This window comes from Dromiciops gliroides, chromosome 3 (genome assembly GCF_019393635.1).
Source record: "Dromiciops gliroides isolate mDroGli1 chromosome 3, mDroGli1.pri, whole genome shotgun sequence".
Taxonomy (NCBI): domain Eukaryota; kingdom Metazoa; phylum Chordata; class Mammalia; order Microbiotheria; family Microbiotheriidae; genus Dromiciops; species Dromiciops gliroides.
The window spans coordinates 264,383,800-264,409,345 of record NC_057863.1 but is presented as its reverse complement, the minus strand read 5'-3'; the positions used below and the strand labels follow the sequence as shown (position 1 = coordinate 264,409,345).

The 25,546-nt window shown below is 34.5% G+C and overlaps 1 protein-coding gene across 1 annotated transcript in view; it reads right to left on the bottom strand.

The window, feature by feature from the left end:
* Positions 1–25,546, bottom strand: part of TMPRSS15 (transmembrane serine protease 15) — a 157,911-nt gene that overhangs the window by 68,636 nt on the left and 63,729 nt on the right. Inside the window, exons 8-13 of the mRNA XM_043993461.1 lie at positions 25,203–25,309; positions 17,867–18,007; positions 16,783–16,932; positions 6,818–6,923; positions 4,014–4,164; positions 1,391–1,526 (exon numbers count right to left, since the gene is read on the bottom strand). Of these exons, the coding sequence (XP_043849396.1) occupies positions 1,391–1,526; positions 4,014–4,164; positions 6,818–6,923; positions 16,783–16,932; positions 17,867–18,007; positions 25,203–25,309 (791 nt within the window). The remainder of the gene's footprint in view (positions 1–1,390; positions 1,527–4,013; positions 4,165–6,817; positions 6,924–16,782; positions 16,933–17,866; positions 18,008–25,202; positions 25,310–25,546) is intronic.

Here is a 25,546-nt window from a genome sequence, read left to right as displayed (position 1 = left end):
TGAGATAATTAGCTTTAATGGTATTCATCAGCTTATTAAAACAGTCAATTCTCTGGATACTTTTCTGATAAATGTAATAGCCTCAAGTAGATCACTGGTTTTAAAAAATTTAATAAGTATTTTTGAGATGAATCTTGAATTCATGTTATCATATCATTGGTTTAACAAGTTGTACAGGTAGCTTTTTAGAAACAAATCACTGGAAAAATGTGGCAAAATCACTTATCTACAATTCTAATTATGATGATACCATTTACTTTAATGGTGGTCTAGCCATAAAGGAAAACTTATATTTGTTCCAACCAAGGCTCATGAAGTATCACTTGGGATATTTTGGTTATTCACTATCTTTAGATATGCTTCTGATAGCTGGGGAAAGAGTTAAATTAAGGTACTTGACAGGTTCAGGGGGTTGCTGGAGTTTACTAATGCTAAATGCCTCCATTTGACTTTTCCCTGGAGCTATTTTCTTTAATATTTATGCTACAATTAATTACTTACTCTGCTGATAGGCATTCACAAGATGATGCAGAAAATCTTTTGCCAAGAAGTTATGGAAATTTTACTTCCAGCATATTGCTTGTATTAAGTCTATCTGACTGCATAATCTGATATGTGAGCATGTCTCTGCATTTACTGTATCATCTTCGTAAATGTGTCCTTTTTTTAGATGAAAAAAGTTTTAAAGCATTTCAGCTTTAACAAAAAGAAATCCCTTTTAAATATGCACAGAAGGAGTTAGCTTAATTTTTTTTCTAGGATATATCAAGTAATTAAAGGCATGCTACATTAATGACTTGAACTTTGGGATTGATGAAAAAGATTTCTTGCTTTTTCGTTATTAAGGTGAAAATTATTTAACAGGGATAAAAATAACATTTTACACTTAGTTTAAAAAAATAAACTTCACAAGTAGAAGATGAAGAAGATGTGGCTAGATAGATAAATTAACCTGAAAAAGGATCTGAAGACTTTAGGGGTCTGCAAGTTTAGCAGTGTGATTCAAAAATACTTTAGGAATCTATAATTTCACAGATATAGAGATTCTTTTCATCAATGCAAATCACAAACCACATAAGACAGGGAGCTAGTAGTCTGAGAAATTATGTGACTTACTAATGGTCACATTAGAGACAGAATTTGAATCCTGTCTCAAAGTCCAGAACTTCGTACATTACCTTATGCCTTCTGAAATATGTCAAGCAAATAAGCAAAATAAGATTTTAGCTTCCTTAAGAGAGGCATGAATTGTAGGTCATCTTAAAAATCTTTTTCTTTATACAAATTATTAACTAGTTTAAATGGAAAATATTAACTCAAACTCAGAATCTAACATGAAAATGTCAACATTAGAAACATGGGGAAAAGTACGTCCTGTAGGGATACTTACTAGGAAGCTCTGGTGGTAGAGTTGGTACAAGGGTTGGTTCTGGATATATACTCTTATTGCAAATCCCACTTGCTAGGCTAATGTCATCCAATGCTATGTCACTCATGAGTCCATTTTTATAAGCATCAAAGAGAACCTGAAAATAGTTAATAAGTCAGAAGGTAGAGAAGATATTTCTAGATTTAATAACAAATAGCTCAATCTGCAGTATAACCGTTACGATTCTAGAGACAGGCAAGAATGGCTTTATTCACAGATTGAGTAGTTAACTAGCTACAGTGTGGGTGAAGTTATTATAATACTCCACCTGCCTGACCAAGCTACCCTACTCAGCTTCTACAATGCCACTCACTCCTCCTAAAGTCTGAAAATCCCAACATCAAAGGGAAAAGGCAGGGACATTATCTTTGAGAAGCTAGACTTATATTGCTAAATACACACATGTTATCTGGGTGGGGATAAAGGTGCTTCAGTTTTTTCCCATTAGAACATTAAGATATTTATTTATCAATTTAGCTAAAAGTCAACAAGGATCCAATATGTATTATCAGGGATGCAGACGACCTTGTGACAAAGCATTATGTAATTGAACACTTTGGTTCATGATGTGCCTTTGGGAGATTTCCACTTAGCACAGCAAGATTCTTCCCAAGAATACATAAAGAATAGGGGACTACAACATATATACACAAGGAAAAATATTCAGCTAATCTGTGGCCTGGAAGCTACACTCTTTTGCTACACCCACTCCTCATCTGGCCAATAGGCTTTCTTGCTCTTACTCCTGATGGGTCTGCCAGATCTGTGGTATGAGAGACGATTTACAAATAATGGTCAAGAAGTCTAATCGTGTTCTGCTTTTGTACGTTTACAACAAGCTTTTGAGAGAGAGAGAAGCTGGAGTCCCTATCAGCGTTATTGGCAATAGCTACTGCCTTGAAGCTCCAAAGATCACATTCCTTTCTTTCCTGTAAAAATTTCCTTTGATCACTTTTCCGTTAAAGATTGGGTTTTATCCAGAATATATTTTATCATGTTTTATAAATTTTAGCCATTAAATTTGAAATTAATATTTTTCATAAGTGCTTTCTCTCTAGACTGTTATTTAAAAAATTAAACTCTATTACACTCTTATACCCTGGAAAGTTAATGTTAAGAAGAGAAGGGATGCATGTATTCATAGCACACTTTTTTGTTGTAACAAAGAACTGGAAACTAAGTTGTGCTCATCAGTTGAGGAACACATAGACAAATTATGGTATATGAATGTAATAGAAAATGATTGTACCATAAAATATGATAAAAAAGGACAGATTCAGGAAAAAAAAACTGAGAAGATTTGGGAATTTGAACTGACACAAAATGAAGTAAGCAGAAGAGGAGAACCATTTATATAATGACTACAATAATATAAAATTTTTAAAAACTTGGAAAGATTTTGTAACTAATAAAATGACTAATCATGACTCTAAGGGACAGAAGATGAAACATGATTCTCACCTCTTGGCAGACTGGTGATGGATGAAAGGTGAAGAACAAGACATCTATATCTATATCTATATCTATATCTATATCTATATCTATATCTATATCTATATCTATATCTATATCTATATCTATATCTATATCTATATCTATATCTATATCTATATCTATATCTATATCTATATCTATATCTATATCTATATCTATATCTATATCTATATCTATATCTATATCTAGGTAAGGCAATTGGGGTTAAGTGACTTGCCCAGGGTCACACAGCCAGTAAGTGTTAAGTGTCTGAGGCTGGATTTGAACTCAGGTCCTCCTGACTCCGGGGCTGGTGCTCTATCCACTACGCTACCTAGCTGCCCCAAGACATATATTATTTTGCTTGACTAGGTTTATTGACTTCGAGACTTTTTGTGTTGTCATTAGTCTTTTGCAAAGGAGAATGAAGGGAAGATGGGGATAATAATAAGGGGACAGGAACAAGAAAGAGTATGAGCATCAATGAAGGATTTCAAAGAAACAGAATAAAATAGGAAGTTCAGAGGGAAACAAAGACAAAATTTGACTCCTTTAGGTACATCTAGGGAATGTTGAAATGACATTATATGAAGCTTTTTCAATTGAATATTTTCCCTTAAAATAGCGGGGAACAGTCAAGAGAGGCTGAATGTAGGGGCTGAGGCAATCAGGCAAATTTTTAGTATTTGTCACTAATTTCATCAGTTTCCTTAGGTCTAGCCCTAGGGGTAGGTAAGTGACTTGAACACCTCTCCTCTTTCAGTATTTTTGGAATAGGTTTCTTGGAAGTATAAGTCACTAATATAAGGTTGAACAGTTGGATGGACTTCATATTTATAAATGAACACTAACAAGTCAAAGAATTTCACATGACTAGCTCATCTTACAAGGTTCATAGGACTTTTCTTCTTCCCTCATACTACCCTAAAGTAGGAGCAGATTTTAGACAATGGCTGCCTTAGATCTGAAATTTTGGAACAAATTTGTTGGATATAAATATATAGGATATATAGGATAGCAGAGTAACTTGGCTAAAGAAAATAAAAAGTAATAGAAATCATAGTAATAAGGCTCTCTACTACTTGAAAATGTAGGTAGCATCTTCACCAACCTCAAATTCAACTTTTTCATTTATTGTTACTTGTCCATAGTTCCAAGTTTCACCATAATTTCCTTCTTTATGAAAAATCATCTTTTCCACATCATATTTGCTGCTGATGTTAATGCTTAAACGGTATACATTTTCACCATACATGAAATACCTAGATTAGAAACAAAAGTTTTGTTATCCTTAGAAAAGTGGAAATGGAGTAAAAAAGGCAGAGAGACTCAACTGGGTTCTCCCAATCACCACTTGAAAGAGATCGTCAAAAGAAAACTCTCAGGAATATGACAGCCAAATTCTAGAGCTTCTAGGTCAAAGAGAAAAAACTTCAAGCAGTCAGAAAGAAAACATTCGAATACCATGGAGTCATAGCCAGGATGATGTAAGATTTAACAGCTTTCAGTTAAAGGAGCAGAGAGCTTGGAATATGATATTACAGAAGGCAAAGGAGCTAGGATTACAACCAAGAATCACCTACCCAGTAAAACTGAGTATTATCCTTCAAGGAATAAAAATGGATATTTAAAGTGATAATTACAAATTTACTAAGAACTGACTGATCCCCTACCCAGGCAGATGAATTGCCTGCAGTTGACTGGGTCTTTGTCAATTCCAGACTCTTCGTGGACTTATGGACCTTGCCCCAAGCAAAATGATCCCCTACCTCCTTACTCCCTGGACTTCATGTTATTATGTAAAAGGGTCCACCTACATTAAGCAGTTTCTATTTAGAGTGAAGTAGCATCTATACTTAACTCAGGAGCAGTTTTATGGTTTCTTTTGTTAAAGGTTCATTTACATTAAGTAGTTAGTATGTGCCTCTGGAGCATTCTTTTGGTTCCCTTTTGTTCTGTTACACCATAAAAACCCTGTCCTCAATTCCCATCTTTAGGTATCCCTAACTTCTTGTTTTGCGCTGCCATATGCTATAGTTCCTCTGCCCGGATTAAAGACCATATTTCTCTTATATTGATTGTTTCCTTAATTTACAGGTTAACAAAAGAAATAGGGGACTTTCAAACATTCCAGATGAAAAGATCAGGGCTGAATCAAAAATCTCAAGACTCAAGACAAACATAAAAAGGTAAACGTGAAAGAAAAATCATAAGGGAGTCAATAAAATTAAACTGTTTATATTCCTATATGGGAAGATGAAATTTGTAACACCTAAGAACTTTATCATTATTAGGGCAAGTAAAAGGATTCTACATAAATAGAGAGTGCAGCAGTGAGTTGATTATGTTGGGATGGTATAAAAAAATGCATAGCCAAGAAAGAGGGATATCCTGGGAGAAAGCGGAAGAGAGAAGAAGAATGTGGAAAATTATCTCACATGAAAGATACATGCAAGAAAGAGGTTTTATAGTGAAGAGAGGAAATGGGGGTGGTTGAGCAATGCTTGAACCTCTTTTATCTAAATTGGTTCAAAGAGGGAAAATATACATACATATATACACACATATATATACACATACATACATATATACCCATATATACACACATACACACACTCACATACACAAGCATTAATTAGGTATAGGAATCTATCTTACCCAAAAGGAAGGTAGAAGGTGAGGAGGGGATGATAAAAGGGAGGATGGATTAAGGTAGGCAGTAGTCACAAAAAATCTTGGCTCAGAATGTCCCTATGGTCATGCATTGTATTAATGCTAGACAAAAGTGCAACTCATAACATTATTAGAGAACATATCTTCAAAGGTAAGAAAAGTTTACAAATCTCAAGTATTTCTGCTTAAGATTTCAGAAACAGGATAAACAAGGCCTGATAAGCAACTAAGCATCAGTTTCTCCAAAATAGTGTTATACCTGTGAATGATAAAATTAGCCAAATTTCCTAGTGAAAAGGAAATTATATGCTCGTTGTTGGAGTGTATTAATTTTTTCCAGGGTACTACATTTCTTTTTATAAATTACCGTTTCAATGGCTCAGACCACATATATGAAATCACCACCACCACCACCATCATCATCATCTTTCCTTGGACCTATTTCTTTCCCTTTGATTTTGTGTTACCTTTAAAGAACCTTTCTTAAAGTGAAGGCAGTTATTTAAACATTTTGTATTTTTTCCTTATCACATAGTGTTTGCCTTAGTACCAAGGAGTAAAAACTTAACAATACAGTTAATAAATGCAGTTACCCAGCTCTGATTGAATACGTTACAATGAGTCTAAGGATTATTGTCCTGGAGGGCTTATTTTACTGTTCGTGCACTTAACTGTTGCTTAATCAATAAATCTATACTATAGGTTTGGGTAGGGAAGCTAGGTGGCACAGTACATAGAGCATGGGCCTGGAGTAAGGAAGAACTTAATTCGATCTGGCCTCAGGCACTTACTAGCTATGTGACCCTGGGTAAGTCACTTAACTGTTTGTCTCAGTTTCCTCATCTTTAAAATGAGATGGAGGGACAGCTAGGTGGTGCAGTGGATAGAGCACTGGCCCTGGAGTTAGGAGGACCTGAGTTCAAATCCGGCCTCAGACACTTAACACTTACTAGCTGTGTGACCCTGAGCAAGTCACTTAATATTAATTGCCTCACCCAAAAAAAATGAGATGGAGAAGGAAATGATAAACTACTACAGTATCTTTGCCAAGAAAACCCCAAATGGGGTTAAAAAAAAAAAGTCAGACAAGATTGAAACAACTCAGTAATGATAGTGGGTTTAAGAGTTACAATTTGAAAATATTCTTAGTGAAATCTCTGAATCAGAAAATACAGAAGGCTTTCTCATTTGCTACAACATTAATTTAATATTCACATTTTAAATAATGTAAGTTTGACTTACCAGAAGCTAAGGCAAACTGGATCTGAAGAGGGAACTAAAGGGAGACTTGAAAGCCGAACTCTTTCTTTTCTATTTCCTGGTCCTGTCGGGGTAGAAATATAAAATCCTGTTCGGGGGAGGGAAAAAAGTTAATTAGATTTCTAGAATTTTATCATTTAGAATGAAATTCATTTGTGAAATATGACTTTGTTCTGAAGAAATATCAAAATTCAAGATGAAATACAATGGAATGTCAGCTACTTGAACTTAAAATCACAATACTTTGGTTCTAGTTCTGGTTCTGCCATATATGACCTTGGGTGGCCACTTCATATACACAGGCCTCTTTTTGTATCAATAAGATGAAGAGCACAGATAAGATGGAAGAGATAAGTAAGATATTTTCCAACTCTAAAATTCTATGTTTCAATACAGACATCATATCACATTGCCACAGCACCACTAAAGCTTGTTTTACACCATTTCTTTGATGATTATAATCTTAATTCCATAATTGAGCAAACATTTATTAAGGGTTGGATGACCACCTACAGAGTTCATCCATCAGTATAGATTATCTTAGACAGACATTGTAAATGGACAATGAATTGATTTCAAGATTGAATAGAAAGAAGAGAATAAGTTGGTGTGCCTTTAGGAATGTGTGCAAATTTTTTTTAAATGAGCCCAAGGTTCTTCCTGAAATAAACATTCATCTTTTAACAGCAATGTTTTGATGATTTTATATATCTACAAGTCATGGAATGCTACAGACTGCAAAGAATTAAAGTTAAGAACACCCACAAGGTAATGGAGAGATAGCTGGTAGGCAGGGTTAGGTTGCAATATATTACTAACAAGGAATTATGCAGTATATTATATATATGTATATTATATATATATGTGCATATATAAATAAATAATTATGCAGTGTATAGGATGTCATCAAAGAAACATGCTTAAACAAAGATGTTTCTGTTATGTAGTGGAGGTAAGAGATGAATGAATGAATGAGAAAGTATTTATTAAGCGCTTACTATGTGCAAAGCAGTGTACTAAGTTGTTGTTTGTCCTTCATTCTCTAAGAGGACCATGACATTAGGGTGATATTATGACTTGCAGTGGATTGTATTTAAGTGAGGCAGGGCTGTGTAAGGTCACCAACCTCACTCTCTCCTCCAGAGCCATCTGGGTCCAGCAGCAAGATATATATCAGGATGACTGGAGATAGCCCTGGATGTTTAAGGCAATTGTGGTTAAGTGACTTGTCCAGGGTCACACAGCTAGTAAGTGTCTGAGGTGAGATTTAAACTCAGGTCCTCCCAACTTCAGGGCCAGTGCTGTATCCACTGCATCACCTGGCTGCTCCACTCATGTACTAAATGTTTGGGATGCAAATAGAAAAGTAAGACAGCTTGTGCTCTCAAAGAGCTTACATTCTAATAGGGAGAGGCGCATATGTAGGGTTTCAGCTACATGCTGCTTGGAAAGGCTATGTGGCACTCAGGGTAGCAGTAGCAAAGCAGAGGGCAATGCAGTTTCTTCCACATCATTTCTGTTACTGATTCCTCCCTGGTTTCCTATGCTAAACTACTAGACAATGCCAAAGATTTGGGTAATGAAAGTTTTCAGGGTCTTCAGTAGCTGTGACTGTAGTACCTGTAGAGGCAATTTTCAGGTCACATTTCCATAATGGCTTCTGTAGCTTATGGTCTGGGACTAGGTTGAAAGTAGGACCACTGGGCCCTGGGGCTGATTCTTTTCCAAGGACTCTTGTGAGTAATTACCTGTTTGTCCAGAGAAGTTAGTTGGTGTTTGGTGTTAGAGTTGGCAAGGAAGGCAGACCTATTTATAACAAGGGTCACTCCCTTTGATGATAGCTGCAAGTTCCAAGATGGAAGTAGGGTTTGATGGGCTAGAGGTCCTAGGGCTTTTAAGCTCCTTCTGTCAGAGTCTGAGAGGAAGAGGTCAGTGGTCAAGGTGATCTGATCTGAATTAAATCTGATGCATGTGGCATCTCCTGCCTCTCCCTCGGATACTTTGCTACTTCAGCTGAATTGCAAATGCAGTTTTATAAGAACCTACCAACCAATTTAGAAATTAAAAAGAAATTTACAAAAAATTAAATCAAGTCTAAATATGAAATAGAACTTAAGAGTGCAGGTTGGGCCCATAAAAATGGTAGCAAGGGCACAAAAGTGATGGACAGCCAGTGGCAGCTAGGTGGCGCAGTGGTGCCCTGGATTCAGGAGTACCTGAGTTCAAATCTAGCCTCAGACACTTGACACTTACTAGCTGTGTGACCCTGGGCAAGTCACTTAACCCCAATTGCCTCACCCCCCCCCCAAAAAAAAAACCTATCTGGGGGGACAGCTAGGTGGCGCAGTAGATAGAACACTGGCCCTGGAGTCAGGAGGACCTGAGTTCAAATCCAGCCTCAGACACTTGGCACTTACTAGCTGTGTGACCCTGGGCAAGTCACTTAACCCCCAGTGCCCCACAAAAAAAAGTGATGGACAGCCATTAGTGTTTTTATGACATCAAGAGAAAATGAAGGTCTCTAGCACATTGGGATTCCCTTTGGTGAACTTAAGAAAAGACATGGATGAGATATCTCATGGAATGGACAAGCACAGTTGGGTTGTGATTTGTACCACTAGAGGGAATACTCACATATATCTGCTGATTGACTCACTTGAAGTTCACTTGATTGAAACCACACCTAGCTGAGATGTTGGTTCTCAGAGGGTGTGAACTCTGACCTCAACACAGGATCACCCTCAAGTCCAGTCAACCAAGGGATTTGGGTGATGCTAGTCAATTAGCTTGAAGCAGTGTGTAAGGACTGCTTCTCCTTGGGACATGGAAGGAGCTTGCACTGGCAATTGCTCTGGCAAACAGGCTCATGGAGGAGGACTTGAGGAAGAACCTGTCCAGGTTGGAGCTCTAGGCTAGATAGGCCTTTTCTTAATTTTCTGACCCAGGTGTTCTCTTTTTACCATACTTTAATAAATGCTTAATGCCCCAAACTGGTGCTAAAGCTTCTAATTTATAAGTAGCAAATATATTAGAAACCCCAGCTAATTTTCCCTAAAGTTAGGACAGAAATAACGCGACCACACATTAAATTTTAAGTGTCATACTTTCTAGTTCTTTGCCACTACAAAAACAGATGCTACAAATATTTTTGTACACAGGATCTTTGCCTCTTTCTTTTATCTCCTTGGGGGCTAAGTTGTGGTATTGTTGGATCAATGGTTATGAAGAGTTTAGTAACTTTTTGAACAAAGTTTCAAATTGTTCCAGAATGTTCATAGCTCCACCAATGAGATTATTTTCTATAGACCCCTCCACAACTTCTTATTCTTTTTTTTCAACTTTTTCAACCTGATGGATGAGGCAGAATTTCAAAGTTGTTTTATTTAATTTGCATTTCTCTAAGTAACAATGATTTAGAGTATTTTTTCATAAGGCTATAAAAAAGCTGGCATTTCTTCCCTTGCAAACTGCCTGTTCATATTCTTTGACCATTTATCAATTGGAGAAAGGCTCTTATTCTTATAAATTTTAATCAGTTCCTTAAATATCTTGGAAATGAGATCTTTACCAGAGAAACTGCTGCAAAGATATTTCCCTTCGTTAATTGTATCTTTTCTACACCCTATTATTTCATCGGATTTGTTTGTACAAAAACTTAAATTTTTTGTTATCAAAATTATACATTTTACATTATATCATCCTCTTGATCCCTTTTTTGGTCATGAAATTTTCCCTAGCACATGGATGGGAGAGGTAATTTCATCCTTATTTCTCTGATTTGACTATGTGATCTTTTTTGTTTAGATAATGTTTCCATTTAGAGGTATTGGCATAAAAATAATTTCCAGCTGACTGTTCTCCCAGAAGTTTTTGTCAAATAGTGTGTCCTTAGTAAATGGAACACTTACTGGATACTATGTTAATGGAATAAGGGGCCACTAGGTTTGTTTGTCTCCATATATTGACCTTTATTTTTTAACCAATAGGAAATCTTTTTATGATTATTGCTTTGCAGTACAATTTAAAATCTCTTCCTGCTAACCTCCTTATTTTTCCACTTTTAAAAATGATTTCCCCTGATTTTCTTGACCTTCTGTTACTCCACATGATTTTATGATTTTTTTCTAGTTCTATAAAGTAATCCTTTAAAACTTGTATTGGAATGGTGATGAAAAAAGTAAATTAATTCCATTTGGAATAAATCATGGCTCACTGAGGAGTTGGTGGTACCATGTGCCATTTCTGGATTGATATTAATTTCATGTCTAATCCCATGTTTTATGAATTTAATTACTATGTCAATGGAAGGAATGCGAGTGATTATGGTACCAAAAGCAAGTATTAGGGACTTGTGAGGAGTCCAGATGATGGTACTAAGAAAATTCAACAGCAAAGAAGAATATAACATTATGGAAGAAGAGTTGATGTGTAATCAAATGCTACAAAAATTGGAAGAGACTTTAGAGATTAGTGAGAAAAGGAGCATTATTAACAAATAAAAGAGAAGGGACTGAGAGAAATGAAATAATGTCTCACCAGAAAAATGCTGTTATCTCAGAAAAATGAGACAGGGAGTCTGGATAAGGAAGGAGCATTACAGAAAGGGTGTCTCAAGGCTGAGAGAATGTCTTGTAGGTAACTAGAAGTAGATATAGAAGAGAACTTCAAGGCTAGAAGTCTAGCTTGTCCAAGTATGCCAAAAGTTAAAGCTAGTTTGTACTGCCACTTGCTTAATTAGCTTATGCATATTAACTGCCAACACCCCAAAGGCTCAGACTACTGCCATTTTCAAACATGCATCATATGATCAGGGCAGGGGTACATATTTAGGAGTTAATGTAAAATAGGAATATTGTGAAGAGTGAGCATCTGGAGTAGCCAGCCAACAGGCAAAATGGGGGAGGGACTTTGCATTAGATTTAGGGATAAAAAGGGAAATTTGCTGTGGCAAAGCACCCAACTCTTCTATAGTGTGTGCCCATTCTCACGAGAATGTAATAAAAAGCCTTTGTCATACCAACGCTGCTTCTAAAATTAACTTATTTTGAGTAGGTGGTCGACACTTATTCCTCACATTTTTGTGATTGTTTTCTAATGTATAGAAATGTTGATGACTTGTGTAGATTTTTTTTACATTATTTAACATTAAATTATTGCTTCAATTAATTTAAAAAATTTTAAAGTTTAATCTCTGTGGCTTTTGAAATGTACCATATATTGTCTACAAAAAGTGATATTTTTTCCTTTTTTGTCTATGCTTACTCCCTTAATTTCTTCTAAAAATTTAACTTATGCTATAGCTAGCATTTTTAGCACTATATATAGTAGTGATAAAAATGGATATTCTTGTTTTACCCCTGATAATTCTGGAAAAGTTTCTAGTTGAATCCCCATATAATATTGGCTCTTGCAAATATATGTACATATATATGTGTGTGTGTGTATGTGTATGTATATATGTATATATATATATTCCTGTTTTCTAATGTTTTAATAGGAATGAATGTATTTTGTAAAAAATAGTCTTTCCATGTCTATTGATATAATCTTATGATTTTCATTACTAATATTATTTATGTTTATAGCTTTCTTAATATGAAATCAACCTTTTATTCTTGGTATAAATCTAACCTGCTTATAATGTACAATCTTTATTATAGTTTTATATATTTTATGTTATATTTATATGTTTTATGTTATATTTTTCTTGCCAATATTTTACATTTTTTTACACCAATGTTCATTAGGTATATTGGTTTCTACTTTTTGTTCTGTTTTGGGTCTCCTTTATTAAGGTATAAAAACCATATTTTTTTCCCACAGAAATATTATTGTAGGATCCCTTCTTTTCCTATTTTTGTGTAGCATTTGTATAATATTGAAACTAATTGTTCTTTGAATATTTGGCAGAATTCACTTGTGATGTAATATTCTGCTTTTTTTGCATTTGTTTATGAGTTTTTTGCATCTGAAAATATTTTCAATTTTTGTAAATATCCCATGGATAATGTATGTATATGTATATGTGTGCACACATATGTACATTCCTTTTTATTACTATTGAATAATTACAAGATATCTATCATATATGACTCTTCTAATATTCTGTTCAGTTTTCAAGTTTCTTTGTTGTTTATTTTTTGGTTATATATGACTATGTTTCAAAGTGGCATGTTGAGGTCCCCTATTATTATAGTTTTAGTATCTTTTTCTCCATATGCTCTTTTCTTAACTTTTCCTTTATTTTTTTAGATGCTATGCCATTCCATGTACATATATGGAATATTGAGATTAATTCCTTGTCTTTGGTACCTTTCAGGAAAATGTTGTTTTCCCAGTTAGCTCTTTGAACAGAGTCTGGTTTTGCTCTTGGCTTGTTAGAAATCATGATTTTTATCCTTAATGTTTTTAGTTTCTCTGAAGCATAATAAATTTTGCTCCAGTCCCTTATTTTAATTCCGTGTGAATATTTACATTTCATAAAACCAACATATTTTCCAATTCTGCTTTATGATCCATTCTACTATCCTCTTCTGTTTTATGGATAAATGTCCCATTCATATTTATAGTTATGATCATTAACGTTTATTTCCCTGCATTCTCTTTTCTTATACTTTTTTCTTTGCTTTGCTTCTTATATTTCTATTTACATTGAATACTTTTCTATAAAAAGCTCTCTCTTTCTATGCATTCTATCCTTTTTTGATAAGTTTAGATGAGAGTGAGGTCCAAGTGACAACCACTCTCTTACCACTTCCTTGTTTTTATAAACTTCTATTTGAATCTCTTATGTGAGATAGTAAGTTCCCCCAATTCCTTCCCTTTTCTTCTTGGGATTCCTTTTCCCTTATCCCTTTCCTTTTTTGTTCTTAAATCATCAAAACATAAAAGTTGCAATAAGTTCATCCATCTTATTTGACTCCCTCAATGGCTCCCTGTTGAGGATATCAACATCCTCCCAATTATTTAAGCTCAGCCCCTCACTCTCTCACACCCCATACACAATCAGTTGTCAAGTCTTGCCATTCTACCTTTGTAATATCTCTTATATTTTCCCTCTTCTCTTCTCCAACGCTGTCACCATCCTGGTGTAGGCTCTCAACATTTCACTCTTACATTACCCCCCCCCCCCCCACTTAGGACATGAACTTCAACCTTATAAAGTCTTTTCTGAATGCTCATTTGTATTTACCTTTTTCTTTCTCATTACTACTGTGCTTGTATTACAAAGATCCTATTCAGCTTTAATATTTTCATCAGGAATGCTTTGAAGTCATCTACTTCATTAAATATTCATTCAATTTTTCATGATAAGTTTTGGTTTACAGCCTATATCTTCTGCCTTTGGGAATACAGTATTCCAAGTTCTATGCTCCTTTATTGTGGTACCTGTGTCTGATCCTGATTGTGATTCCTCAGTATTTGAACTCTTTTTCTGGTTGATGGCAGTATTTTTTTTCCTTTGTCCTCAATGTTCTGCATTTTATCTCTTACATTACAGGGAGTTTTCATTTTGAGTTCCTTTGGGGGAAGTGACACATTTATTCTTTTTTTTTTACTTTGCACTCTTATTCTAGTATGTCTCAATAGATTTCTTTCATAATTTTCTGAAATATGATATTCCAGCTTTTTTTCATTATGGCTTTCAAGTAGTTCAATAATTCTTAAATCATCTTGCCTTAATTTTTTATAGATCATTTGTTTTTGATATAATTTAAATTTTTTTCTTTTAATCTTTCAATTTTGTTTTAATCTTTCTTCTTGTTTAATTTCTTTTCATTTGGTCCATTCCATTTTTCCATGTTACTTAGGTAAGGTTTTGTACCTGTCATGTTAGGCTGTTAATTCTTTGTTTTCCTACCAAACTTTCACATTTTCCTCAATTCTCTATCATTTTCATTTAATTAATAACTATTTTTAAAACTCTTGTTGCATTTCTTCTAAGAATTTCTAACTGATCTTGTGGCCAAGCTGTATTTCCATTGAAGCTTTGCTTGTAGGTATTTGGGAGTTATTCTCTTCTTTTGGGTTTGTGTTTTTATTGTCCCTGGAATCATATTTTATCTTTTTGTTTCTTTTTCATTCTTCTAGCCTTGCTTCTCAGAGTGTAAGGGTCAGACTCTATACATCTTTGGTGGCCTCTTACTTCCTTGTATGGTCCTTAACTCTCTTATCTGAGATCTTGCTGCTATATTCCTTGAGTATTGATTGCTTTTTTCTTCAAGGATGATGAAGGCAACTTAAGTGGAGAATCTACAGCCTTTCACTGGGTTCTATGAAGTCAGACCAGGGGCATCGTCTCATCTCTGCTGTAGGCCCTGATTTTGGCTTAGACACCACAACTGTAGCCCTCTTCTATAGTCCTCCAATGGGTAGTAGTTGACCTGAATCAGGGGCTCAGCAGGTTCAGAACAATGGTGTTGCTGGCCTAGCCCTTTTTAGGATCTATGGCTGAGCCCACAATATCCTTTTGGGGTGCTGCTTGTTAGCAATGCTCTGGCCAGTCAGTAAGCATTTATTAAGCATCTAGTATTTGTCATGCATTGTAAATTACTCCTTTTCCACATTTGCTCTCTACACTTGAGTTGACATTCCCCTGGACTCTTCCTGGAAGTAAAGTGTCACAGACTTTTGGGAGATAAATTTGTAATAATTATCCTATTGTAATAAATACATATTTCTAGAAGGTGATTTAGAAGTCTGGCTAATATCAAGGAATAGTCAATTGGAGAATGCATACCACTGGAGGCCCATTAGCTTTTTGGCATTAAGATGACATGCCAATCTCTCTAGTTTAACCCTAAGGGCTCCTCAAGGGATATAGCAGCCATGCTCAGGGGCCTGGACGTATCAGAATGAGCAGGAATTGGGATAATAGTTCCAGAGTTTACATGTAATTCAATCTTCTAATTGTGCTTGCCTCAAGTCTCTCACCAATCTAATATGTCCTCCACTCAGTTACCAACGTGATTTTATTAAAGTATAGGTATATAATCATGTCATCTTCCTGCTCAATTAGATTCAGTGGCTCTCTTATTGCCTTCAGGATCAAACATAAAATCTTCAGTTTGGTATATAAAGCATTTCATAACCTAGTACCTTTCTAACTTTTGAGCCTTCTCATGCCTCCAATAGCCATGCCTCTGTACTGGTCCCATCTCACAAATTTTTTTTTCATGATGTCATTTACTCAAATATCAGCTCTAACACTAAAGGAATAGCACATATTCTTTGTAACATAGACATTTGAAACAAATCATACATTTGTATTTATTTTATACATATTTATATATGTACCTATTGTTGTTTTTGATAAGATAGAAACTTGAAAGTGGAGATTTTTATTTTTGTCTTTGCATAGCACATAGTAGGCATTTAATATTGACTCAGTGATACTCACTGACAAACTTTAAATCACATAATAAAACAAATTAATGTTTTTATAATATGAAATATATACTTTATTATTTCATAATATAAAATTTATAAGTCTCTTAATTTTAGGGGTAGACTAAAAGTCATTGTAAATTTAATATTGAAATTATTATTAAAAGCATGTATATTTCATAATATAAAAACTAATATTTTATGATCAATTTTGTATTTTAATAAGTCCTGTGGATATTAGCTAGTACTTAATATATTGTTGTAATCTTTACATAATACACAAACACATGCACACTCTTTCAGAGATTAGCTTTAACTTTTTAGGAGGGAGAAAATCTGAACAGGCTACTGTGAGTTCAGTGTTCTCCATCTGAAACATCATTAGAAACAGGTTTTTAGATTTGTGTTTTAGGAAAATCACTTTGACAACTGTGTTTATTAGGATAGATTGAAAGGATTAGTCTTCCAACGAACATTTTTTGAGTATTTAGTACTTAAGCTGTAAAGACAACTTGTTCACCTTTTCTTTGGTTAAGGAATAGAAGACAGATCAATTATACCTGAAAAATTGCCCAATGTATGATCATAATCTGGTCCACTAAGAGGGGGATAAGTACTTCCTTGAATTCTTTCCCATTCATTATCATCTTTTAGATCTTGGATCCAGTAACAAAATCCATCCTCAAAGTCGCAGTTAATTTTGTCATAATCTATGAATAATAAAAAATAGAGAAAAATGTAATGATAGAGTGATGAGCAATGTAGTGAGTAGTTATAAAAACAGCACATTCTGAAAACCTAAATGACATTTTAGCATTCAAGGTTTTTCGGCTGCTCATTCTATACTGTTCTATTTCTTTTAATTCTGGATCATAGCATCTTGACTACAGAGGTTCTCAAGAGGCCAGATGGGAGAAGGAAGAATATTTTAGACATGGTAGACCATTTACTCAAAGGGATGGAGATGGGATATAGAAAGTTCTATATAGGGACGAGCAAGCTGTGTGAATCTCTCCATTTGATTCCATGGGATTAACCACCAAGTCTACACAGATGAATCTCAGACCAATAAATGTGATCCTAGCTTTATTCCCGAGTTACCGTTCTGCATCACCAGATCCTCTTACACATTTATGACTGTTTCAAACTTAAACATCTCAAAGTTAATATGTGCAAATCAGAATTTATTGTCTTTCCTCCAAAAGCTACTTCAGTATTTCTGTCAAAGACACTATCATGTTTCCTGTTACCTAGGTTTATAATTAAATATCATTCCCAATTCCTTACTCTCACTAACTCTATATCCACTATCTTCTTAGTATTTGCATATTCAACTTAAAATGTATTGTCTTACACATTGATCTGCAGAGTTGTAATTTTCTACATTTTTTGGATCTGTGTTTCATCTTCTATTCAATTATGTTGTAAGCATTCATTGTATTCTACTTCCATGTATTTTCCCATAGTATCTAATATGGTACTCTATACCATGCAGATTCTTAATAAGTACTTAGTTGGCAAAACTATTTAAAAACCTGCTATAATTTTCTGTTCTAAGTCTCTAGTTCTCTCTTTTTAAAAATCTCACCAAGTAAAAGATTTTGCAGCATTGAAACCAAGTGGGAGAAAGAAAGCAATACTTACTGCTGAGTTCACTGCTGTTAAATTCAGTGTATGTTACATTAAATCCAATATAATCATTTTCATCAGACTCTATAAGAAACTTTACAGTTGCTTGATTAGAAAAAATGTATATTGTTCCTGGATTAGGCCCTGAGAGGGAAGCTAAAAGAGAAAGAAAATGACTTTTTTAAAAAAAAGAAAAAGCTTATAGTTTTTTTTCCATATGAACTAAAACATTGAATATAGTGCCAGTATGTGTTTTTATGGTATTATTTTTCATGATAAAGGTCGGAGAACCACAAAATAACCTGAACAATTAAAGCATAGATTTGAAATTTACCTACTTTAAGCATGTAAATACACACATATATAGAAGTTTTTTCATCTAAGTGTATATGAAACAAAGATTTCCAAAACTGTAAGCCTGCATAATTTGTCCCTTGATTGTTTTCCCCTTTTAAGTACTATTAGTTACTGAGCAAGAGAGTGTTAAAGAGAAAGCAGTGATAACAGATGGTGAGTTTGGAGAGTGCTAATGTGCAAATCCAACATTCTATTTGGATGGAGTCTTGTGATTAGCCTAGCAAGGTGATTGATAATAAATTTTCACATTTCTAGAAAGGAAAAAAATATCTTTGATAATATATAAAAGAATAATTTTGAAGCCAGAATGGAAACAAAGGGCAGAATGGGTTCTCTTAAAATACAACCATTCTTTCCCCAAAAAGAAAGAAAATGCTCTTTTTGTTTTTATTTTGTATTTGTTTTGTTTTGTTGTTGCTGCTGTTGCCTCAGTAGGATACAAGATTTCTGAGATCAGGGACGCATTCTTTTCTGAATTTTGTAGTGTTGGTATTTAGCACAATGAATTACCTGGAAAGGCCAAAGTTGACTAGAGTAGCACTAGTTTACAAAAATTTAAACCTATAAAATGCAATTTCAGCTGTTGTTGTTTAGTCGTGTCTGACTCTGTGATTCATTTGGAGTTTTCTTGGCAAAGGTCCTGGAGTGATTTGCCATTGTCTTCTCCAACTCATTTTACAGATGAGGAAACTGAAGAAGACAGTTAAGTAACTTGCCCAAGGTCACACAGCTTGTAGTGTTTGAGGCCTATTTTGAACTCAGATCTTCCTGACTCTGGCTCAGTATGCTATCACTGTACAACCTAGCTGTCCTGGATTATAGATGTTTCCCCTAAGAAATGGTTAAAGTGCATATTTTTACCATTAGAAAATAATCCCAGAGGCAGCTAGGTAGCACAGTGGGTAAAGCACTGGCCCTGGATTCAGGAGGATCTGAGTTCAAATCCAGCCTCAGACACTTGACACCTAACTAGCTGTGTGACCCTGGGCAAGTCACTTAACTTTCATTGCCTCGCAAATTTAAAAAAAAAAAAAAGAAAGAAAAGAAAAGAAAAAAGAAAAAAAGAATCCCTTCAATTCCATGAAGCTTTTTGAGAATCAGATCCCCCTCTTATTAGAATGCAAATTCTTTGCTTGTTAAACAAATCTGTAATTTGGTCTCCTTAAGAGACCTATGTATTTATGTAGGTTTTCTCTACCTTAGACAGAAGATTCTAAGCTTTATGTAACAATAATCCTCCCTACCCTCTTTTCATATTATCCATGAAAATTATTTCCTTAGGTTTAATGTTGCTGAAATATTAATAATTTACTATAATTTTATAACAAAAATTCTAATATGCAATAAATATCAAGTTGTCATTATGCTGCATGTGCTTAGCACTTGTCACATAGTAGGTATTTAATAAATGTAATTAACTGAATTTCGTAGGATTATAGATTTTAGAGATTTAAAGGACTTTCAAGGTCATCAGTCTAACCACTTGATGGACCTGTGGCCTAGAGAAGCAAAGTGATTTACCTAGGATTTGAACACAGGGCTTCTAATTCTAAATCTAAGACTTTTCTCCCCTGTACCAAATTGTCTTTCAAAGGTAAAAAAGGAAATTTGACAATGGCAGGAGTCGGAGGACCTCTCTTTCCCTCCCTCCCTCAATAATAACCTTGGAACTAAAGTATGATGGTTATTGCTCTGACCCAGAATAAAGGTCTTTTGGAAATCTATGTGGAACACTGGCACCAGGGAGTCCCAAAGATCAGAGGCTCCCTAGGCTAGACTGCCAAAGAATCAGCACTTCCAGCAACTTTCTGCATGACCCTTCATTGAGAGGGGGAGGAGGCAGACTAGGGAGTATTGCAGGTCATCTGCAATCCAAGCTTGGCCCTAATAGTTAATATCTGATACTCTGAGACTGGGTTGCTCCCTTCTGCCACACCCCACAATCAGTGAAAGTGAATTCACCTGTTACTCTTTGAAATGGCTGCATCTTTTCCTACTGGAAAAGATCCAATAATTTTGGCCATTGTTTGGGCCACCCTCTTTCCCCTTTCATCCCCACCTCCACTTCCAGTCTGGGGCACTAATGTTTGGGCAACTGTATAGTGTTCAGGGTGTTTCAGTGAGGGTCTCTGGGTAGCTAGAAGATGGTGTAAACATTAAATGACAGAAGTAGAGGAGAGAGGATGTCAGGAAGTGGTAGAGTACTATTAAAAAAAAAAGTCAATAATTTGACAGTGATCCCTAGACAAATAGTTTCCTTGGGTTGAACCAAATAATTTTGTTCTTAGAGGCTATAAAAATACTGCATTTTTCCTATATTTTTCTTGAAATATGCTATATATAGATATAGATATGTATATATTTTTCAATATTCTGGATCTTTCTTTCTCTTTGTCCTTCCTTCCCTTTCTTGATCTTCTATCATCAATATCATCAAAACCATATCAATAATGCTTTAATCAACAATATTTTATCAACACAGAGAGTTGTTATAGCTGAAACAATTAAATGCCTGTTGGCAAAACTTCTAATTATGAATCTCTCCAAATGTAGCTGCTTACTTGATAGATGACAGGCATTGATGGGCCTGTATTCAAAGCCATTCCGGCTAAAGACCTATGAGAACTTGTAGTTTGTTTGTATAAATAGTTGAAAATTCATACTATCATGAAATGTATCAGAGTAAAAATTTTATGGAAGAGTATTAGAGCAGGACAATAGCAATATTCATAATATACTAAATTTAAAAGCATCATTGTAATTAAGAACCTCAAATTCCTCACATTTCTTTTGACTTTTCCAAAATCACATGGTTAATTAGAAGACTCCTCATTTCCACTTTGGCTTTTTATCATACTTTATTACCAATGACCCTTTGATATCAGATTCATTAAACAGTCTTGTAATGTGGGTGGCCTGGCTGAAAAAGAAAGGTCACTCCTTTCATTCAGAGTTCAGGCTCAGTAGCTAATTAGGGAACTCTGTCATTTCCCATTACAAACTCCTGAGTCTTTCCATCCTTACAGTGTAAAGTTTGTACACACGGCCAGAAGTAAGTTCAGAGGCATGCTGCAAGGAATAAAGGTCAGTCCACCCACATTACATTCATTTCCTTTAAAATATATTTATGTCTTGTTTTTATCTCAAGCAAAGTGTAACAACACAGTGGCAACTATCCTTTTAGCATTCATGTTCCAAATGTTTTTATTCCATTATAGTTATCTCTATAATCATACTTTATTAGGCTGTACTTTAACAATGCCTGAGTCACATATTTCACAGTGTTTAATCACAGTGTTTAGGGGCAGTGTGGAATAATTATGTACAGGTCACTATTCTGCATCTGGTACAATGGATCACTGAAAGCTTAAGAGTTCAAATAAACAAGTTTTTGTTTGTTCTTTACTAAAAACATTCCAATATCCTCAGATAAAAGTACTTCCCAAAGCAATTAAAAGTATATGGGGGGGGGCAGCTAGATGGTGCAGTGGATAGAGCACCAGCCCTGGATTCAGGAGGACCTGAGTTCAAATCCGACCTCAGACACTTAACACTTACTAGCTGTGTGACCCTGGGCAAGTCACTTAACCCCAATTGCCCCACAAAAAACAAAAAACAAAAACAAAACAAAACAAAACAAAAAGTATATCAGGATGCTAAAGGCTGATTAAAAACCACAAACAAGGCAGTTCAAAGCAGTGGAAAGATTCACTAAGGCCTTAGTAGCTCCTGGTTATATTCCTAAAAAAAATAGCCTAAAATGTCCATGGTTGGCTTTCAGTTCAAAGTTAACCTGTCCCAGGTATACACCATTATTCCTTGTTCATGACAGTCTTGACTGGTACTGTGGAAATGTTTTATGTGTGTGGGAAGGCAGGTTTGTGGGTGTGGTTGTAAGAGGATGCAGAAGGTTCCTCCTGGTTCCTCCAATTCCACTTGTATACTAAATCACTACAAATGAAGATTTTAGGTCCTGGACGTAGGGCCACCAGGTCCTCTATCCTTCTCAGATACTTCTTTGTGGAGGAACTCCTCAACCTCAGTTTCTTTATTGGAAAATTAGGAAAACTAATACTCGTAGGGCCAACTTCACAAGGTTATTGTGAAGAAAGTGCTCTGCAAATATTAAAGTCTCATAGAATTGGGAAGTATCCATTCCTTCTCTGAATTGAACCTGGAATTTCTAGAAATCTCAAAAGGAAGGACCCCACTATGCAAGTTTCATAGAATAATATTTGTGAATTAGAAATGAAAGTGATGGTATTCTTACAAAATACTAAATAAAGTTTTAAGAAATATTGTTCCCCTCTTGTCAATACATTCTAAAGTTGCATAGTAAGAAATAATTATTTCTTACCAATAGAGACCTTCCTGTCAATCAATAATTTTCTTCATTAGGCAGTTTATATTTTATTTTTAAAGTTTAATTATAATTTTAAAATAATTATTTTAACTTTTAAAAATTGAATCAATATAATTTATCTTAATATCAAATCCCATTTCTGACACATACTGGCTTTGTGACTCTGGGCAAGTCATTTAAACTCTCCCTGCCAAAGAGATATGTAGTCAACTCTCTAAGACTATATATCTTATACAATGAACAATTATGATTCCAGAGGAATGATGATGAAGTATGCCATCTACTTCCTGTTAAAGAAGTGATGGGCGCACTGGATAGAGCACTGGCCCTGGAGTCAGGAGGACCTGAGTTCAAATCCGGCCTCAGACACTTAACACTTACTAGCTGTGTGACCCTGGGCAAGTCACTTAACCCCAATTGCCTCACAAAAAAAAAAAAAAGAAGAAGAAGAAGTGATGGACTCAGGACAGAGAATAAGACTACTTTTAAAAAATGGACAATGTGGGAATTTGTTTTGCTTGTCTATGCATAGTTGTTACAAGTTTTTCTTTCTTTTTTTTCATTGTGGGCAAAATGGGAAGGAGAGAAAATAAATTTTTATTAATTGAAGAAGTCGTTTTTCTTCCCAATTTTAAAGTCATTTTCACCTCCATTCCATCTCAGTTATTAAAAGAAAAAAACCTTTTTCTACCTCCTTTACATATTTTCTCCTTCACCTAAACAGCCTTCCATAGGAAATATATTTATGTTCCAATTAGATACTAATAAGCAGACTGTAATTCATTTATTTATAGATACAATAAGTATTTATTAAGTATCTACTACATAGCAGAACACTGTGTAAGGTTCCATAAGAGAGAAAAAGTTTAGCAAAGACACAGTGCCTGTCCTAATGAAGCTTGTAGTTAAGTAGGGAAATATAACCCAACAAAAATAACTATAATACAAAGTAATTTATGATTAGTGCATTAGAGAGGAGTAAAACAAAATGCTGTGTTATGTCAAAGTGGAAAGATAATTATTGCCCTAGGAGATCAGGGAAAGCTTTATAAAACAGATAGCATTTGAGCTGGAATTTAAAAGGTGGGTAGAAATTAAACAAATTAAGGGGAGGTATGGAGGGAGATTATAAAGAGTCTTTTTCCAAGATAATTTGTTTTCCACTTTATCAAACACTGGATTATTAAATTCCATTGTTTCTGATTCACCTTCTCTTCCATTGAGCTGTTTCTTTATTTTTAACTAATACCAGATGGTTTTGATGATTGTTCCTTTACAATATGTTATGGTCTGGAAGTGCTATTCCTGCTTCATCCCTACTTTTTTTTCATCATTTACCTTGATATTCTAGATCTTTTGTTTTTCCAAATGAATTTGCTTATTACCTTTGATATCAAGTTCAATAATATATCCCTTTGATCACTTAACTAGTGTAGATTAAAACTGTGAATTAACTTTTGTAGTATTGTTATTTTTATTATATTGGCAGAGCCCAGCCATGAGCATTGGCTATTCCTTTAGCTATGTAAGTTTGTTCTTGATATCTTTAAGGAGTATTTTGCTGGTAGGTTGATTTCCAATGCATTTTATAGTTATTCATAATGGGATTTCCATTTTTACTTTTTCTTTTAGAATTTTTGTTATTATGCAGAAATGTTATCAAGAGTTTGTTTTGTAACCTATAATCTTACTGATCCTATTCACAATAAGTAACTTCATTGATTCCTTAGGATTTTCCATGTATATCATTATATCATCAGCAAACATGGATTATTTACCTCCTCTTTACCCTTTACCTATCTTTATGTCTTTTTTTTTTTTTTTAGTGAGGCAATTGGGGTTAAGTGACTTGTCCAGGGTCACACAGCTATTAAGTGTTAAGTGTCTGAGGCCGGATTTGAACTCAGGTACTCCTGACTCCAGGGCCGGTGCTCTATCCACTGTGCCACCTAGCTGCCCCTATCTTTATGTCTTTAATTTATTTCTCTTGTCATGTTGCTGTTGCTGTTGCTGTTGCTGTTGCTGTTATAACAAATAATAGTGGGGAGAATGAGCATCTTTGCTTTACTCCTGAATTTATTAGAAAAAAGATCTAGTATATCCCCATTGTATATGATGCTAGCTTTTGGTTTTAGATAGATGCTTTCTAAAATATGTAGAGGTCTCTCTCTCTCTAGGCTATACTTTGTAGGCTTTTTCTGCATCTACTGAGATGACCATGTGGTTTCTATATAATTGGCTTTGTTGTGATTTTACATAGGTCAGTTGCTATTTTATTGATTTTATTTTCTGCCTTCTTTTAATCAGATTAGCTAAATAATTATCAATTTTATTACTCTTTTAAAAAACCTGCTGAGTTATTTATTCTGGAATTTCCCTTCTAGATAGTTTCTGCCACTGCCTTGTAGAGTTTGCTCCCCAGATCTCTTTTTTCCATTGTGGCTTACTCCCAGAAAACTTACTATATAAAATTTGATTCCTTTAACTTTAAACTATAGACAAATTTTGTTTCTTTAAATGATCAGAAGTACAATATAAATATGAAATTTGATAAAAAGGTTTATAGTAATAAAATAATACTAAAATGTTTTATTCATCTCAATAATAGATTTAGATATAGTACCAACTTACCTCTTAAAATTTTGTTTGGTCCTGTGCCTTCATAAATATCTAATATGTCTGAGTAATATATATCAAAATTACTGAAATTCAGCTTAATGGAAAAGCCTTGTTGCACACTAAATAAGAGAGAAAAATAGATTATGATGTTTCTTCAAGAATTTTTACAACTTGTAAGCTAGGTTTGAATTTATCATCTTATGTGAGATATTTGGGATTAAATTTTGGAAATATGAATCTCAACATTTTGCTAATATTTTAATAAAACCTATTTTTTTAGCAAAACAGTTTAAAATATAAACATTATAGAGTTACATGTATTTATATTTCACTTGAACACATATGAGAAACAAACA